The 20,135-nt window shown below is 44.3% G+C and overlaps 1 protein-coding gene across 1 annotated transcript in view; it reads right to left on the bottom strand.

Moving 5' to 3' along the window:
• The window catches only part of MAD1L1 (mitotic arrest deficient 1 like 1), a 355,426-nt gene that overhangs the window by 159,478 nt on the left and 175,813 nt on the right, over positions 1 to 20,135 (bottom strand). The window contains exon 14 of the mRNA XM_035549239.2: positions 6,661 to 6,749. Coding sequence (XP_035405132.1) covers positions 6,661 to 6,749 — 89 coding nt within the window. The remainder of the gene's footprint in view (positions 1 to 6,660; positions 6,750 to 20,135) is intronic.

The raw sequence follows: 20,135 nt of genomic DNA, 5'->3' as shown, positions 1-20,135 counted from the left end.
TATACAACAGAAATTTCAGGTACAAGTGAGAAGTCGTCTCTCCTATTAACCAGGCAAGTGAGGGAAAAGCTACAAACTTTTCCACAGAAGCTGGCTGATCTACAACATGTTCAGCACAGAAATGTCTCCTTTATAAATATGCAGCTTGAATTACTTAAATTATTTGTAAGCCTGACCCCTGCTGGTAACGTTTAGATATTATTAAGTAACATCTTTTTTCCCTTTTGGAAGCTTCTCAGACGAGTGGCTTTTAGCATTGTCTAGGCCATTAAAAAAGATCATCAATAATTTCCAAAAGAGACACAAAGTTTGCAGGGATGGAGGATGCTGAAGAAGCAGGAGACTGAAAAGGTCAGAAAAAATGGAAATTCAAAATGGAATTAATGCTTTTAATGGCGTGTTTCTAAATGGCTTGCAAAGCAGGCCACGAGAACAGCAACGCTTTTTTCTGAGGAAGATGAGCACAACAGCTCCTGAAAGGTCAGAGCCAGACACAGGAGTCTAATCGGTCCTTTCTCCATACTTGACAAGCTGGATTTTAATTTAGAACAAATTTCTGCCCATTTAGGCTCCCAGATAAGCTGCAATGTTGCTGTTATCGCCTACAAAACTTCTCTGGACAGATGTTTGAGCTCAGGCCTCCAAAGTGCTCTCTGAAATCATTCACAGTGGTCACCAGAAAACACTTCGAAAAGAGCTGAGGGACAAGCAGGCCGTAACGAGGGGAGGCTAAAGTCATTACATTTTTATGCAATTTTAAGATTTAATTTTGTTCCTGCCCTCCGCTTCTCACCCAGGCACCACCAGTTTTGGAGCGTGGGGCACTGGCAGCCTGCAGCAGCCATCCCCAGAGCACGTACTTCATGGCCGGTGGCCTCGGGGTCGGCAGACGAGGCTGCCTCAGACAGGAGGACCCCCACACTGCCTCCACACCACTCGTTCAGAGAGAAAGCTTGCTGCTTCCTCTGCGCAGAGGTCCAGGAACACTGCTGTAACCTCTTTGTACCAGGGAGCTTTTTAGGACTCACTTGTGCTTTCACTGCTTAGCCCTCTTCTAACCTATTTTTAACGCCGTTAAGTGTCCTGGATCTCCAGTGGGATAGCATTAAGAGCCATTAGGAAACAGTTTGTGCTATTCTATCTTTGCTTTACAGCCCTCGGGAACACTCCCCAGTGGCAAAGAAAGAGAAGCAAGGGAAATCCTATCTATATATAAACACAGCAAAGCATTTGCAGCTGGTGTTTAAGATACAGAAGTCAAATATTGAAAAATATTTACTTGCTTCACACTTGAGTTTTTCATTTAAGTAAATTCAGGTACAGGGCCAACTGCATACTGCTTCTGAATGATGCTCCAGCATCTATATAGGCAGCCTTAGTCTGCATGCACCTTGCACGCTCTCTGTCCAGGGACATCTGCAGCAAGATATGTGATGCTATTTTATCATCAATTTGCATGCCTCAACTTGTTACATAGGGGAGTTACTTTCTGGTAAGGAGAACAATCAACGACACGTTCACGTGAGAACAACAAAAAACAGAGTACAGCAACATCTGGGTACAGCATAGCCATCTATCAACTTAACGGCTGGCCCAGAATGAATGCGTGTACTCATTTTAAAAGCAGCCTTGTGGCATAAAGAAGGAACATCAGTTACTTTCTAAAATACTGTCACCGTTCTCAACTTTAACGATACAGGGAAAATTATTCAGATCAATTTCTGGAAAATTTACCGACTTATTCTCCATACAGGGGTTTGAAAACATGAAAATATTTAAACTGTGAAAAAGAACTCTTCGCATTTCTGGGAGACTTTTCCTGCATGAGATGTGGACAACTTAACCCAGGGGTAAAGGCTCCAAAGACAGCCATCTCTGCAGCCTTTTGCAAGATCATGTTTAGCGCAAGAACAAAGATAAACTGTCATTTACTCAGACTTGCAGATTTTCCCACTTCCCAAAATTGAGCTTTATGTTGCCTCCGCTGCATGCTTCACTGTCACACGTTAGAAGATGGAACACACACAAAAAAACACAAAGCTGCAGCTTCAGGTCTACTGAAATGACGTTTGTGAGGATCAGGAGACATCACACCATGTGTGTTCAGTCTGTCTAAGAAGTGTTTCAGTGGTAAGCAATAGCTGCTGGACAGCAAATGCCAGGCTGCTTGCTTTTCAGAAGGAAGAAGCAGAAAATAAAAAGGAGATAATCTTTATGATTTTTCATTAGCATCTAGGCACTTCCAAAAGTCCCTTTCAATCCAGGTATTGAACAGTGCCAACTGGCCACCATCACTTCTCTAGCTTCTCTCTTTGTTTTTAATGTCTGCAGATGTGGTACCCGACTGCCTGTAGAATAGCATGGGTATCGCCAACGAGGACATGTCTCGCAGAGGCCCCATCTGTGAAGAGGACATGGCCATGTGGAAATGCTACTGCTGAACAAGAAACTACTGAATGGAGCAGAAAATGTATGTGTTGGGAAGACGCTATTAAGGGATCCAGATGGCATTGAGATGGTGTTAGGAGCAGAGCAGACAGAATTCCAGCAAGTGTGACTAATAGGCATTGGCAAGGACATGAATTTCTTTTGAATTACTGTAACTCTACCCAGTCACTAAATCCACAGAAAACATTTAGGATTTACTGGGGTTGTAGTTTGACAGCAGAGAGAAAAAGTTCAGATTTGTTCCAGCTGAAAAGGTCCTTCAGCTGTTGCCACTTAAGTCTTCAGTGAAGTTTCTTTTTTTTCTAATAGATTTCTTTTATTTATAGGTTCTGAAATATTAGTTTCTGCACAGCTATCACCTTCCCTCTAAAAGGTGTTAAAGCTTAAATGCTCTCTGCTTCGCTATATCCCACAGTACATGAACTCAAGAGTTTGACCACTTTTTCTTTTCATAACATCTGCAGAATATAAACAAATGTGATTTCAGAGGGAGCTGCAAGAAGTGTGAGAAATGACACTAGCACCGGCCTTTATTGTCTCTTCAGAAACGATGGTGCTGGGAGAGAGTTTCACATTTAAAGATATAAAAGGTCTGACGAAAGAGCGCTTTGTTCTCAAGAGGAGGAGGAAAAACTGATGAACTCTTTCAAGTCTCTTGCTGAAAATTTACTTTCCATACTAAAGAAAAATGAGACAAAAGTATATTTTTAAAGGCTCTCATTCACTCGCAGGAGATGAATACAGATTCAAAGGATTAATATGGATTTTTTTCACTTTATATGTCTCCTGCTTTTGTTTTCAGAAGTTAGCTCCTAACCACAGGGTGTATATGGAAATGCCTGGAGGCTCACAGTCCATTCCTGTTCAGCAGACTTCTCTTGCTGGCTTCTACTGGATTTCCTCTATTTTTCACATTCCTTCATGACAGCAGCTAACTGGAGTGCTTGGGCTCAGACCAGACGCACCGTACTTAGGTTAATGGGATTTCAAAGACCACAAACTGCAGAAATGAAAATAGCTCCATCATATTCTGCGGAATTTCTTTCCCCACTTTCCAAATTGTAAAGTTTATACTCTTCTTCCCCCTGTTTTCTGCCAGAATTAATTTCTGGCTGCAGTCTGTAGCTGGAAGGAGGAAGGATGGAGCTCGTGTTGCTAGCTCCTCCTTAGCAGCTATGTAAAATCCAGTAAACACTTGAGGCCTGTGATGACACAGCAGGAGGGCAAGCACAGCAGATCCAATCCTCTGCATACTGATCGCTCTTCTCTTCCAAAACTCCTCCTGTTCTTTCATCACAGCTACCCAGTCCTGCTGCATGGAGAGGGTGCATCCAGCCGTGACACGTGGAGGGTTCTGCCATGGACCGCAGAGAATTATTCCTGAACACCAAACACAGGGGGAGAGTTATCCCCCTGAGTTACCACCCGTTGCTTTGACTAGGAGCCTCTTCTGTGAAGAGTGAGCTTGGCCCAGGTTCATGTCCAGTGCACAGAAAATGCCAGAAAGCACAAAATGAGGCTGAACCATACCCTTTGACTGCTGAAGTCTAGAACCATAAAAAAAACGCTTTATTCAGACTTGATTCTGACTGCAGAGAAGCATGCGTGCTACTGGATGGAGTGTTTGAGAGTTTGAAAAGAGACCTGAAGCAGCAAGAGTAGCCAACACATGGAAAAATGAGCAAGCGCTGGCTTACTAGCCTCTGAGCAAAGACAGCTCCAGCTAAAAGAGAACACTTTTTCAGTCATTTACTGCTAGAAACCAAGAGCTGAGCACTGACAAGGGTGATTAAAAACAAACAAATGCACGCTTTTTAGAGCAGCTTTGTAGCTAAATGACTAGCATCAAGGCTTGGGACAAGTATTTAAATCAGCCAGTCTACCGTAACAACTAAAAGTGGTTCAGTAAAAAGCAACAGAAAAAAACAGCCTGGAATTAGATCCGGGGACTGCGGTTTCTGTGCACCCACAGCCCCTGAGGCATGCAGTACTGAAATGGGAAAGACAAAATATCAGTGTGAAACGATTCCAGAAGCTCAGCCTCTTTGATTAAATAGCCTTCAGTGTGCGGCTCAGGACTGGAGTGCAGCTCCACACCATTAACAGCTTTATGAGGAACAGGCCTGCGTTTCTGTCATACTTTGTGTGGAGGCTTTGACACAATTTCATGAAAGGAGGAGAGAGATGAGATTAGTATCAAAGAAATTCTTTTAAAACCAAAAAGACAGAGAGAAACATTATCTAGAGGGCTTTAGGGCTACCATAAGCAGAACCTAACACCACAAGTCTGTAACAAGCAGGTACTTGTCAGTTCCTCTTGCCCTTGCCTGGGAAATAGATTTTAACTCAGGACAAAGCCAGACATCTCTACCCCCACTGCCAAGAGCCTCCTGCAATATGCAGTGGTCCCAGACTTTGTGGCAACCCAGCTGTTTCCCCCTGCACGCTCTGTCCCTGAAGCTACTCAGTAATAGATGGCAAATGCTGTTCAGTGAAGATAAACACTGAATGACGTGTCTCGGAGGTGAAAATAGACACTGAACGTCTCCCTGCATGAAAGGGTGCTGCAGCCCATACCAGCCCGGGGAGGGACAGACCAAGGAGCAGCTGCAGAAATATTCTGAAAACCCTCAGCTCCCAGAAGACATCAAACAGGATGCTGGCTTTACTGATAGAGAGGCATAATATTAATCAGGAGTGACGGGTTTAGTGGTGCTGAGGAGGTGCTGAATACTCCTGCAGCAGTATAAACAGCAGGTTTCAGAGGGTCTGCTGCACCTCAGCAAAGGAAAAGCCTGCGTGAGCTCAGATCAAACATCCACAACAAGCAAAAGCAGATGGAGCCAGGTCTAACCTCCCCCCAAAAAAGGGAAGCCATAGCATACTATCCTCTACCAGAGCTCAAACACGCAATAGAATAAAAAAAGGGAGATGTATGCCTTGGGTCTTCACAACTATTACACCACCCTGAGGGAACTATACTCCAGGGGTGAGTCCCTATGATTAGGTTTATAGCCCTAAAACTTATTGGAATAGCTTAGCTGAACATGTGTTATTTTCAAACACCTTCCCTCTGCTATGGAACCGGGCTTTCAAAGACGTAAAACAAGCTCCAGAGGCAAGGCACAAGAGCAAAGTCATAACACACAGGCCAGTAATTTCTGCTTTCTGCAAGATTCCACTTGCTGCAAAAATCTCGCTTTCAGTCCTAAGAGGCAGTAACACTTTATAGTGATGGAGCTGAAAATATAAAAGAATTAAGAAGAGAAACTCCAGCCAAAGTCTTACATCAGCCAAGAATAAAAAACTCAGCCTGTCAAGATCTGATTTGCTCAGCTTAAATAAAAGGAACTTTATTAAACATTCAGAAACAGATGAACTTTTCCGTGCTCAGTATTTACTGTGTCACCTGCTTTGGAATGGAAGCTGTAAATGCTTTAATAAATACATGGAAAGGTTGTCTAGCTCCACCGTAGCTTTTGTAAATGCTCACGTATCCTCTGCTGGAACGCCGTTTTGTAACTTCTCTTTCACTGAATCACAACAGGTACCCCTCTGCCATCTGCAGCAATGCACTAGGGGAAATGTCCCTCTTTTTATCTCCAGTGCTACATGCACATCAGTATTACAAAAGCTCGATTCTAAAACTCTTCACAGACACGACAACAGTTCCTATATTTACAGTCCAGATTCAGTCAAAATAAACAAACAGCAATGCTGTTTCCACAGTGAAGGAACTCAACAGGGGGAATAGTGATGCAGGAACCAGTCTCATGAATTACTTGAGTGCAAGAGACCCCAAATAGATTAAAAGAAAACAGTCTGCACCCTCCTAAAAGATAAAAAAAGCCAATAAAGTATCTAAATGCAGGAAAGATCAGGGGCTGAGGCTTTCTGTTAATGCTTCACGGATTTCTTACATCCATAAAAGCTATTCGGAAAGTAAAAAGTGCGCTTAGGAAAAGAAATACTACTTCAGAAATACAAGGAAAACATGTTCTGATCAATGTTACCTTGCTGGTCCCTGAATAGCAGGCAGCCTGCGTGTACAGGCAGTCTATATGCATACACTTCTTCAGGTACTGTAGCATGATGACATCCTGTATCTGGTGCTCCACCGTAAGATGGCAATATCCATAGCAGACAGGGAGAACAGCTAGAACTTCTCATTAGTTCCACTGAAAATAGTAAAATCTTCCTAGCCTTGCCTACCTGAGTGAGTCAATCTCCTCCTTGGTGATGGAAGTACTTTGCTCAGCTGCGCACTCTTGAGACTTCAGGACCTTCATCTCCACCTCCAGCTGCAGAAGAGAAAAGACATGAGTTCCTCCAATACTAATGAAGAGGACCAGAGACATGAGAACAGCATTCCTTTGCTGGAGGAAGGAATCAGGACACCTTGCACAGGTCAGACCCCTCTCAGGATACTGGTGTGTAGCACAGCTTCATGGGATGAATGCCAAAACCTCAGTTAATCCTGCTTCCCTCTGCGCTCCCTTTTGCCTTCCCCAACATTTTCTCCAAAGCAGATGAGGCACAAAAAGTTGTTTGTGTTCTAAGCAAAGCTTCTGTTTCTTCTTTGGAGATTTCCCCAACCCATCTCTCATGGATAATTAGATGTAGAGAATTATTTGTGTGGTATTAGGAGTTCTCTGGTACCTGAGATTAAGTATTGACGGTTCAACCTCATTTAGCATCAATTCCTCCCATAAAAAAATGAACCACAGTATTACGCTGTCCTGTCCAGGACGACTCTGACACACACACACTGAATCGAAAACACTGGGGAATATTTCCAACACTTTCCAATATACATTTCTAGCTCAAGCTGTTCAGGTAGATCTGGTGGAACACAGAAACGATAAACAGTAATACCTTCTGCCTCTGGCCTTGTTTTGGAAGGAACTCACAAGAAAATACTCCAAAACTCAACAGACATGAGAACTTCTTACCCAGACTCAACCATTCTCGGGTCCCCTGACTTATGGAAATCTGCACCCCTAATTCAGCTATCAAGACAATGCACAGATGAATAAACGGCATATGTCACTTGTTTCTAAACCTCTCAGAAAGCAATTTATTATGAATTATAAGCAGAGAAATTACTTCGCATATATGGAACTTCTATTCCAGCACCTTCTCCCAGCTTATACCTCTTTCTCGCTCATCCTTCAGATTTTGGACTTCCTTGTCATCTGCCTCTTGCAGCTGATGACTAATTCCTCTAATAAATCTATGGACAATCCAGCCCTAATTACAGATGCAAAACTTATGACCACAGACAGCTCAGTATCAGAGAAATAATCCATCAATATACCATTCCTTTCAACACTGATTGGTTGAGAAAAATCACATCGGAAAGGCAAACTTTGTGCAAAGGCAGCAAGCTGGCAGAAATTCCCATTTGCCAAGGAAGAGAAGCATATTGACACATGCAGTCATGGTGCTGTGCCAGAACTGAGATTTTGACATACTGTCTTTTTGCCCTTCCATGTTTACCAGAAAAGACAGACAGAACATGGCAGCATTGTTAGCAGGAAAGGACAGAAAAGGGAGGGTTGCATTATTCTCCTCCTCTTCCTGACAGCATAGCGACAGAGAAGAGGGAGGGCAGAGAAAAGGTTTTAGCCAAATTTCTCTCTGGCACCCCAAAGCCCTACATTCTCCCTCTGCTTGTCAAAAGGCATCGAGGAAGAAAAAAATAAGCAAAGGCCCACCTGCATCATCAGGCTATACAAATGTTAATGTATATTAGCTGCCTGATAAGATTATCACAGCCAGAAATGCTTCTCTCAATTTTCTGATTACTGAGCTTATCTCTCCCAGCTCAGCCCATCACAGACGGCTGGGGATAACGCAAGCGCTCCAGATAATTCCAGAACTGTGAATAAAAGGTACTGGGATGAGGAGCATGCTTCAATTCCAACCTACTTCTAGCAGGAAAGCACTCATCACATCTCTTGGTTCCCACGTCTGCTGAAGGCTGAATGTGTTTGCTATTTGAGTTCTGTGCTGCTTTCCTGACTGCGTGTGGACGGCATTTGAGGATGGAGAGGCTGGTAAATATGTTATTTATCACAGGCTAAGCGGGCTCAGCCTTGAGTCCAACCACCACCTGCGCTGCAACGCAAGCAGATAAATCACTGCTGCCTTCCTCGGAGAGAACACGGAACGGAGGGGACGGGGCCTGTAATGTGCTGCTGCGATCTGGGGTCTCATAGAAAGGGAAAAACGGAGTGTGTAATGGGAAAAGGAGATGGGAGAGCGAATACACGCATGCTGATGTGAGCACTGCAGTGAAAAGCATCAGAGCACGTCTTGCTTGAGATACAGCAGTGACAAATTAGTGCCAGTAGTGGCATGATGAGATTCTGCTGGGTTTCTAAGAACAAGAAGTTCAGGAGAATGAGGAGGGAAGGGCACAGGGTCTGTAATGACATTTTAAGACATTTCTGTGTCTTCCCAATTTTCATGTGCCAAAACTACCTGGACTGTAAATCTGATGTCCCTGAGGTGAGAAGAGAGAGGAGGGCACGGTGTGAACTTCATGGAACAAACCAGCTGGGGTGGTTCAGCATTGACACAAACCTGCTTCCCTGAACTGTGATTAAAACTACTGGAGAGTTTCAAGTTCAGGCCAAGGCACAACGTCATGCCATAGCAAATTATTGCCATTAAAATCTCGTTAACCTTCTATGAAAAATAAAGAAAGTAAAACAGTTAAGGTATTAAATATTTCATTGAAAATAATGTTGCTTGCTTTTTTTAATTATTAGGGTTTCAGCAATGAAAACATCCCTGCCTGCCAATCTCACAGAGGATATTAAAAATGTTATTTGTGTCTTTTTCAGGGCAAAAAGAAAGTTAGTTAAGATAAGCTGGAGCACCTTATTGTTGGGATCCAATTCTGCTTTTCTGAAGGCAGCCCAGTGCAAGCAAAAAGGTCCTCACAGAATAAGAACAAAGAAAACAGCAAAAAAAAGCAAAAAAAAGAAAAAAAAAAAGGAATCCATTGATAAAACCCACTTCTTGCTTGCAGTTTCACCTACGGGACAACCCCAGCAGGGCATATTCCCACCAGTCTCTGGGCAGACCCGACACACTTGCCCCAGCCTGGTGCTGTGTGAGCCGCTGCCACCTCCTCCAGCAGGACATTCCCAGGGCTGCCCGTGATGTGGTCAAGACAGAAAGCAAAGGAAAAAGGCAGCAGAACTGACCAAGGAAAATAAGCAACAGGCAGGCAGTACCAGAGAAGTACAAACCCATACTCTACATGATTTTCAGCACTTTGTGCAAATCTAAGAGGCGTGGGGATGTTGGGGATGTTACCAAGACCACCCCTATGACACAGCCTCCCAGGATAGCTCTTAGGACCAGGCAATGAACATGAAATCACTCACTGCGGTGGCAAAGTTTGTCCCTCTCTGTTCACTTGTCCTCTTGGTATCACTGGCAAAGAATGGCCTCAAGAAAAGATACAGAATGGAACAGTTTCTTATTTATTCTGCCTAATTCCCAACACATCCCTTTTGCTCAATTAATTTCTAGTCCCAGTCTCACTTGTTTACCAGCTACTGCCTTCAGTGGGCATTTTCCACTTTTCCACTTTTTGGACTAACTCAACATCCCTGTCTAAACTCTTCCAGTTTTTAATCAACAGTTTTACGTAACTGGCTGAGCTAAACTTTTATTATTTTGAATACATTAAGCCAGTAGAATCCATTACCCAGTAGGGAAAGAGGCTGCTTAAATTACCGCTAGGTGTTCTATTCCCCCATTCAGTACCAAACGACCTAGGTCGGGCTCCGATCCTCCAGCTCCCTTTTATGTTGATCTGGCTTTTTTAACCAGCATGGAGAGCAGAGGGAGGACACGTTGTCCCCTAATACCACATCGCATCTCTTATTCTGAAAACTGCACTAGCGGGACCTACAACTCTTGCAGGAGCCTCAGGGTTAACATCTTCCATGATCAGCCCCACAGCGATAGCCCCACTATTCAGAATATATTAGCAACCTGAAAAGAAGCCAAGCTTTCCCCAACATTTTTTTTTTTATTTTATTTTTTTATTTTAGTCATCCAAGGTTTTTATGACACTGGAAAGGGCAGAATAATGAGTAGTGCCAGAGCCCATGACTCGTGAATAAAACACATAAACAGGTACTTAACATTTTGACTATGCAATGTTCTCTTTTCAGAATACACTGGAGCCTCTTGCTCTCAACCTGAATTGATCCCATTTATCCAGAACCTTTTCTGCTCTTTCACTTCATAAACATGGATTTCAGTTCAGCTTCATTGCTGCCAATCAAAAATGATCAGGGCACATCTAGCATATTGAATACACTACTATTGAATACCACATACACTAACAGTCCAAAAGGTGAAATGCAAACACTTTTTCCCAAGTAAATACTTCATTGCTATTTATAATCCAAGAAGGAGAGGAAAGAATAACGTGGATTTTCATCTAGTATTTAATTAAATGAAATATCCTTCTTGTTTCTGCCTTACTTTGAAACCTGCCTGGACAGGGTTTCAAGATGGTGGTTCTCCTCCAAGTGTTAATGACATAGTGAACACCCACAGCAGCGTAAAAAATGTGTTCCTCTCTGCTTTTCTCTTCTGTACGAATTATTTAAAGACCTTTGAAATGACAGGAGAAATATAAAATTATAAATTCATCTCCTGACAGCTAGAAGAAATGGAGCCTTATTTTAGACATCAGATTTTCTTGGTGTATTTCTGGCATTTGTCATTTTTGACCCCTATTTGTCCCCTCCTAAGCAAGTCTCTGAGTCTCTGCAATGCCACAGACCCACTGTTCCTCCCCCTTGATTCCAGCAGTTCCTGAAGACAAGCTTTTCCAAAGCATCCTGCTCACTCACTCTCTACATCCATCTTCAAAATGGGATTTATTATAGACTTAACTTTCTAAATTAAACCAGTCACCCTTGTAAACCGCATTTCCAGACTTGTGAAAATCGGACCATACTGCCCAAAATAATGACCAGCTCTCTGTTCAGGTGCCTCATTTCAGGTAGTGAGATTCAAAAAGGTCTCAGTCTGAAGTACTTCAACTTTGCATGTTGAGAAAAGGGACAGTTCTTTTTTTCCACATCATGTACACGTATTTCATAGAACACATGCTGGAAACATATAGCTATTACTTGAATAATGAGTGAATTTTAGTGAGGGGCTGATACAGCAATCTTATCCTGATGAAGTGTGTCTGCACATCATTCAGCAGTCTTGGAACTGTAAAAAGCAGGAAATGCTGAATCTATTATAAATGTCTAAAGGTTTAGTTAACAATGGGCTGATGCAACGTCCTTTGAAAGGCCTTCCTCAGCAAAAGAGCTGATTTTAAAAAGCAGAGATAAATAGGAACTGAATTGCATGGAGCCACCATGGAAAGGTGAATTGAGAGGTTGTGTTTGACTACAAGTCTCAACACAATTTAAGAAGCTATTTAAATACATAAATATTTAAGCGTATGAAAACCAAGCAGATCTGGAAAGAGCGTGAGCTAAAATAGACTAGAACAGAGAAACAGGACCCTGAGTGTGACCCCATATGCTGAGGTTTGAAAAGAGGCACACTACTGTTCCCCTGGCGTTCGATATGCCAGTTACTCCAGTGATGCTATTTGTGCGTCTCTCCAAAGGTTGCAGCAGTGACTAAGGATCTTGTTTACCTCTCTTCCCACAGGCAAGTATGACAAGCTTGGTGACCTCCTGATGTCCACAAACTTACAAATAACGGTGTCAGGACAGAAATCCAACACACATAAACACCACTGAGCTTAATTTCAGTGCCCAGCAATACTACGAGGTAGTAAAATGGCACGCTGAGCACTTCCATCGATCATTCTGCTCAGAAAAGGCAGTCCCACCTCTTCCCTGCACCCAGCCCACTGCAGGCTGAAGAGCTGCTCCCTTGTAACACCTGCAGAGAAGCACACGTGGGGAGAATGAAGCCTCACCAGATTTCTTAATGAAATGCACCTTTTTCTTCTTTAACCTAACTCTTCTTCAAAGAAATAGGACAACACTTGCAAAGCAAAATATTGCTTGTCATTTAGAAACAGGCTAAGCAGCCCAGGATTAGCTGGTGCGTTTTCTTAGGGAAATGAATCCTTGATGCTATTGTAGAACAAAAGCAATAAAATCGAAGAAAATCAGATATTCAATAAAAAGTATTTTAGAACTACCCACTTCCCACTTGGTTGAACCAAAATAATAAATGTATTTTTTCCTCTTTAAAGACAAAGGCTAGCTAGCTGAGAGCTGCCACTCTCTGTGGGTGACCCAATATGTAACAAACCTGGCGTGCTTTTATCACTGAGGAGACGGGGCTAGGTGCAAGCTTCCAGCAAACAGTTTCTTAAAAACGTACTCATGCATATATATTATTGTAGATACACACAAACTGGGAAATGGACATATGCTGACTTCTGCTTCTCTCCAATACAGTCTGGATTGTGTTTTTTCTCCTCCTGTTGCAGTAAAAAGAGAGCAATTTTTCAAGTTTATACTGAATGTCATTCCATTTCATTTCCAAATATAATCTCCCAGAGAGAAGGTTCGCTTGCCCTATTTCCAATCTCTAAAGTTAATACACAAATTTATATTCCTTTCTCCCACTCGCTCTCCTAAATTAAGAGGCGTAATTACTGGGAACGCTTGCTACAAACGAATAAAGTGCCAAGGGAGAAGGAGCTGTCACTGCTGGACGTCTGCAGCAGCCACCCTCCTCTCTCGCCGTCCCCCGAGGATCCTGCTTATGAGGCAGTTTCTATCTTTGCCATTAGCAGGGGTAGCTCGCACACACGAGCAGGCACCAACGCCTCCCGTACCAGCCAGGACAATCATAAGCAATGAAATTACAAAATTAACTTGAGCCTGCCAAGGAGCCACCAGTGCCTGCAAGGAGCGTTCCTCCCAAATTCACCTTTGCCTCTTGGTGGTTCTGCGAGCGCTCCGGCAGCAGCAGGTTTCCTTAAGGACAGCGGAGAAGCTCGGATCTAAAAATTCAGGCCCAGTCTCATCCCTCTCTTCCCCCACCCCCCCCCCATCTCCAGCACCCTCTCAAAAGGAAGATTGATTATTATAATCAGACTTAGCTCTGACACAGCATTTGCATTTTCAAAGCACAGCATAGTCATTAACTAATTCATCTACCCCAAGGGAGCCCTAACGAGCTTTCACCTCTCTCCCCTCTGATTCCCAATCTGCAGGCAGCCCACAGCTTTCCTTCAAACACCTCCCCTCTCCATTGTGCTGCACAAGCGCAACTTGGTGAAACTCCAAGCAGCTTCAGCGAGCCACAATGAGCCCTGCTGCAAAGGAACACGGCTCTGCCCGTAGCAGCTGCAGAGGACGGATGCACAGATACGCGGTTAATAATGAGTTATCCTAAGGTTTCCATATGTAACTGCACAGTTATGGTGTGCCACAGGGAACAGCTTCTGTTATGCAAAATAAGGCCAACGCCACGGTGGTCCCAAACTTCCCATGCTCACGTATGATCAGCATCAGTCAGGAGCCTGAGCTGCACACCCAGCTGTCTGCGTGAAGGAAGCATCATCACATTGTGCCCCCAAACCTCAGCCTTCCCAGCACAGCCCACGCAGCAAGCTGAGCCTCTGATGCCCCACAGCCTTCCCAAATTGCCTTTACCTAGGGCCCAGCCCCTGCTTAACTCTCAGCACACCCCAGAGCTGCCAACCCTGCGCCCACCCACCTCCCCTTGCCCATCACCGCACCCTGCCTTGGCCCTGCCCCAGCAGAACCGCAGAGCCCCGCAGGTGCTGCGCTCATCGGGTTATTGTTGATGAGCAACAAGGTCTAATTGGAGGTGCTTCACCCACCAATCCATTGCATGTCAACAGCACGTCACCCATGTTCACCACATGGGTGCCAACTTACTACAGTTTTGACAGTTTCGTCTTCTTGAGCTTCATTCCCCACTTTATGCTCTATTTCTCTCTTTCCTGTACTTGGTTGCAAAATACAATCACAGAATATCCGGGGCTGGAAGGGACCCACTAGGATCACTGAGTCCAGCTCGTGGCTCCACGCAGGGCTACCTAAAAGCGAAACCATACGCCTGAGAGATGTAGCATGTTTGGAAATAAGCATCAGCAGACATTTCAGGAGGACGGAAGCTGGCTCAGAGATCAATATGAATGAAACCAGATGCTTTGAGGGGAAGAGGAGCAAATGTCCTGAGCGAAAAGACGCACCATGCAATGGGAGTGGAGATGTTGGGTTAAACCCATGAGTTTATTTAAGTGTAATTACAGATTTCAACTTGCTGTTCCAGAAGAAGGAACGAACGTGCAATCTGTCCCTCTCTGCCCCACTGCAGCTCCCAAGCCCTCCTCCCCAGGCACCGCTACGACACCTCGCCGCCGCCGCGCACCAGCGGAACGTCCTTGACAGCTCCGCGTTCAAAACCCTGTCTCATCGCTCTAACGGCTCATTCTGAAGAAGGATCGACTAATTTCCATGTTCATTCAGCTCAGAGCCTCTCCGCTGTTATCAGCCTCACTCCACCACATTCCCCAGCCTGCAGCTGACTGTTTCCTCTAATTACTACCAAAAGCTCCTCCCACCAGGGACAGCAAAACAGCTGCTGTCCACCGAGAGAAGGAAGCTCCGGAGTAATTAGCCTTAAACGGCTGACACCTCCTACCCGTTACTCCTGGTTAGAAGAGCAAAACACAGCACAAGTCATAGGGAACCTGTCAAGGCTCAGCACTCGACGTGCTGCAACCTCTCTGCGTGCAGCCGCGGCAGCAGTGCAATGAAGCTGGCTGTTCTTGGGGCAAACGTGGCTCTGGTCACTTCTTTCCCACAGAAGTAGGCACTTTTGCTAGAAGCAAGTCTTCTAGCCGCGATAATTCGGTGGCAAAGCACCAAATAAGCCTGCAAAGACGTTGTACCTCCTCCATGGAAACTCTGAATACAGCTTGTTTCCTGAAAATATACCTTTGAGCAGTTTCTGGAGCATTCAGTCAACAAATTCTCATGAAATGGTAGCTTGTAATCCCACCTCTCCCTCCCCCCCATCAGTTTTCTTGTTGAAAAATCATCACATAATGAGCAGTCACAGAAGAACCTATGCATTTCAAGCGACCACCTGGGAAGAAGATCAAAGAGGAAAGGAAAGAGGAACCTAACATCCATTTTTGTTCCTTCAGCCCCTAACCTAAATACAGTAGAATCAATCTCTGCTGAATACTGTAAGAGAACAAAGGAGCCTTCACTGAGTGCTGGACTTGAAAAAGCGAACGTAATCCTCTTGTTCCAGCTCCAAGGGAACAGCGCCCAGCCCACGTCAAGGCACTTTTAAGAACGGCTCCGTCCCCGCCTGGCAGCTCACCGCAGCCGGGAGCACGGCTTGCCAGCACGTCCCTGCAGAGAAAGGTGAGCGGGGCGCACCAGGGCTTCATGCTTGTGCATCCCCAGGGATGGGGACACGGCCAGTGCCATGGGAAAGCGGCAGCTCACTCGACAGAACCCTCCAGCTGCCCTCAAGAAAACGGTGGATGCCTGAAGGAGGCTGGTTCCCCAAACCCTTCCTGGAGAACGCACTACGACAAGGAGATGGAAGAGCACTCTTGGTTTTCCAGCTCAATGACCCTTCGTGTGGACCTTCTGCCACAACAGGTGGTGGGTTTTTAATGTGTAAAAAGTGGGAAATCTCCATCCTTGGGCAAAATAGCGAAGGTTATAGGGCCTGCCAAGATCACTCTGCCCATTTTGGCCTATTGGGACTATGCCTGTGGTTTCCCTTAGTTGCCAGCAAGCAATCAGGGAACAAAAAGCAAAAAGTCAATTCCCTCTCAAATACCGCATGTTCAGTCCTGGTGCCAAAGCAGAAACCTGGCATTTTAACCTTTGGTGAAGATGTTCCTGCTGCCACCAACAATAAGCTCCGAAGCTCAGCTCCGAGGGGAAGGGAAGCTGTAATAGATGTGCCGTGGGTGACATTAGCACCGCATACACCATCAACAGGACAGGGCCTGGCAGGAGCTCGATTTTATACAGCCAGTCTTTAGAGGTTAATGAAATATTCATAAATAAGTTAAAATTCTCCTGACAAGCTAGATCCTGTAGTACAACAAAGAGTTGTCAGCCTCAATTAAGCGATTCCAAAAAGGCAGGGCTCTGCCATTCATTATTTACCGAGAGGTCACAGGAAGAATTGTGCTCTATGATCTTCTTGTCTCTGCAGATAAATTAGGTTTCACAGCTCCTGCTGGAGGACTCTGTTGCCCTGACAGAGCAGCTCAGAGAGACCCCAGCCTGCCACCAGCACTACCTACCTCCAGCATTTAACAGCAAAAGGCAAAAAACACTGGGAGCGAGCTCTTCTAATGGCACTCAAACAGAAAGCAAAACAAATAATGGAGCAAGCTGATTAGGCTGTCAGTGCAAGGACTGAAACAGGCTTGAAACAATTTTTTTTAAACCTTTAGCTCGCTCTTTGTACATACAAAGCCAGTCCTGGGCAAGAAGAAAAGCATCCAGCAATCTTTGATCTGCAGGCACGTCCACTGAACATGCCCTCAGTGCTTCCCTAAATCCAGTAGCTAGAGATCTGCACATCCTCTCTCCTGCTGAGGATAAATTGTGCCTCCAGAGCTGCATCTCTCAGCTCAGATCGCTCAGGCTGGCCCTGTTCTGATGCAGGTACAACTTCCCAGGACTGGGAGAGCAGGAGGAAACCAGTTCCCCACCTTGCCACAAGCAAGATGGAGATGAATTATTTTGTCCCATCAGAATCAGATCACTGTCTGGCTCAGAGGAGCCAGAATCGCCATCCAGGTTCGGGTCAGGCTATTTTCCCCCAGTCCAGCAGCTCCTTTCCCACGGGGAGCCCAGGGAAGGAGCAGCAGTACGGCACCGCTACACTTCAGGCAGCTACGTTTCTTCCACTGCCGTGTGGAAGTGTTTTAACCTGTGTCAGCTGTTACCATCTTCCATGAGAAAACGAAAATTGTCCTGTTGAAACCAAACGGTGCTGCCGGGTTCCATAAAACTTTAATGTTAATGGATCCAACAGCAGGTTCATTTGTGCAACAGGACTTTTAAACAGACAGTTTATTTGTTTTTAATTTGAAGGGGATGTACTACTTGATCCTATGTGCCTGGCTAGATTCTTAAAACAGAGATAAACCACAAGAATTGACTAAGTCTCTTCTAACCTAATTAAAATCACAATTAGACATCAATGTGTGAAAGTCTAACGTGCTGTACCGACCCTCTCTCTGGTCTGTAAACAGTTGGTTGGCATTCATCTGCCAAGACCCCGACGCATTCACAACTCTCCCTGCTTTGCCCGCAGTCACATGCAGCCGATGTTTCTGACATGGCCACAGCTTTGTTCCAAACACGAATTTTCCAAGGTGGAACGTGCAGCAGATGCAGCGTAACTAACCGAGGCCGTTCATCATTTCCTAATACTGAGGACAAGAAATCCTGTTTCTGCTCCTCAGAGCTCACTATATTCCTACACCGTGGGGAACAGCAAGGACTAATTTTAATGTGCCTGTTTACAACAAGCACTGACAGTGAGCTCTCATCTAGGAAAAGGAGAGAAGAGATGCTCTGAGTACTCCTACCTCTCTGTGCCAGGGTTTGCTCACCTGCAAAGCCAAAGCTCTTCAGTAAAAGCACAGGCAGAAGAGTTGAAATGGGACAGCAATGACTTGCACACTCACTCTACTCTTTCCAACAAATCATGTTTCTAAACTAAAAGGACCACAACAGAAAATGAAAAATGTGAATACTAACACTGTGAAGTATATACAGAACAAAGAAGTAACAAATGGCTCTGCTGAAATAAAGCTACCTGGCAGACAGAAAGAGGACTCAGACATCGATCGTGAAAACATATTTAAAACTAACAACATTTGCTGAACATCTCGGTCCAAAAATATGAATGCCAACAATTACTGATAACACAAAGCTCGGCAGCTTTATCACAGATGAGCATAAAGATGTCTGAAGGAACAAGCTAGGGAAGGACTGACGGGACAGCAGCAGAACTGAAACATAACAGGGAAAGTCTCCCAAACAGCAACCAACAGCAAGAACCTCTCCTATAAACTGAGTCTTCATCAGTCTGAAACCAGAGAGAAGGACAACGAGCTGGGTGGATGAATCGATCACAGGACAAACAGGAACAACTAGTGCTGTGTGGTCGTGGAAATGACAAATGGGGTTCCACGATGGAAGAGGTGAGCTATATCCAGCACAGGCAGGTTCCCACCTGTACTAGATGTTCCTGTAGCAGATGCTCCTGTACAAGCTACCGCTGAAAAATCACCTGGAGTGATGTGACCACTCTGGTTACTGATCGTCAAAGGAAACAAAGGAAAATGGGAAGAGATTTAAAGAAAGCTGCAGGATTCGTGAGGAGCCTGAGGAGCCTGTTCTAAGAGAACGCTGGAAGAGCTTGATTTGTTTAACCTAGGCAAATGCTGGGAGAGAACAATTGTTCTCTATAAATATGTCACAGCATAAAGATGAGGGAGGAAGAACAGTCACTGGAGTTTAAGGAGAAAATTAACACACACACAAAAAAGAAAGGATATTAACTGCACATATATTTTCAGCTGGAATTAGAAGATTTCTAGCTATCAGAGCAGTCTTTCAGTGACAGCAATGGGACAAACAAGCTAAGCACTGTCAAGACAAGCTTGATAAATTTATGAACTAATCTACATGCTGCAATTGTCTCAGTTACCAAAGGACTGGACTTCATGACCTGAAGAATCCTCCTTCCAGTCTTCTGTTACTATATCATTTCATTCTAGATCAACTTTTTTGCTGTTTCTTTATAACCAGATTCATGTTTTTCAGTCTGATTTAAGAACTGTGTATTTGCCTAAAATTGCCTTACTAAAAAACCACTGCTGTGTTCATGCTGCTGCTCAGCTGAACGTCACACTACTCATCTGTCTTGGGCTTGCTAGTCTCATATAAGGTGCTAGCAGACAATCTGTCAAAAGTTAAGGAGGCTTGCTGTCGTCTTGCTAAATCAATTTGGAAATGACCAAATACACTTTTGATAGATGGAGGCTTCCTGCCCTGGCTGGTTATCTTCCTTCCCCTCCCAACCTGTTGGTTCCATGCCTGTTCTGTCAGAGCTTCATTTCTAACTAACGTGCCTTGGTACTCTAATCCCACGTTTAATTGCCAGCCTACTGTAGATAATACAGAGAATTAACATTTCCACTAATGAGCACCACTTTTGTCATTCTTGTGTCTTGTCTGTTGTATTTCTTGCTTCATGTTTAATAACTCTCATACAAGAATTAAATTAGCTATATTGCCCAATTATCTAAGGCAGCTCTTCCTATACCAAAGTTCACTTCTTTCCTGTTACCGTTACCATCTGTAAAGTAAAATGCAACAGAATTTTGAACCTCACCAGGTATTTCTTTTAGGTATCAAAAGTTACAGTTCTTAATGCCCTGGAGGTCTGATGGAACTGTTAGAAAGTGAAGTATTTCAGTAGTAATGCAAATGGTTTACGAACAGTGTAAACCTTGTTGTTTATGTATTGATGTATATGTATATGATGTGTATGTAAGTCTTGTTGTTTATGTATTGATGCCTACTGTGATTTCCCCAAATTCTCTGCAACTTTTCCACGTTGCTTTCCAGTTA

Source organism: Cygnus atratus, chromosome 15 (assembly GCF_013377495.2).
Source record: "Cygnus atratus isolate AKBS03 ecotype Queensland, Australia chromosome 15, CAtr_DNAZoo_HiC_assembly, whole genome shotgun sequence".
Taxonomy (NCBI): domain Eukaryota; kingdom Metazoa; phylum Chordata; class Aves; order Anseriformes; family Anatidae; genus Cygnus; species Cygnus atratus.
This window is presented reverse-complemented; position numbering and strand designations above follow the sequence as displayed.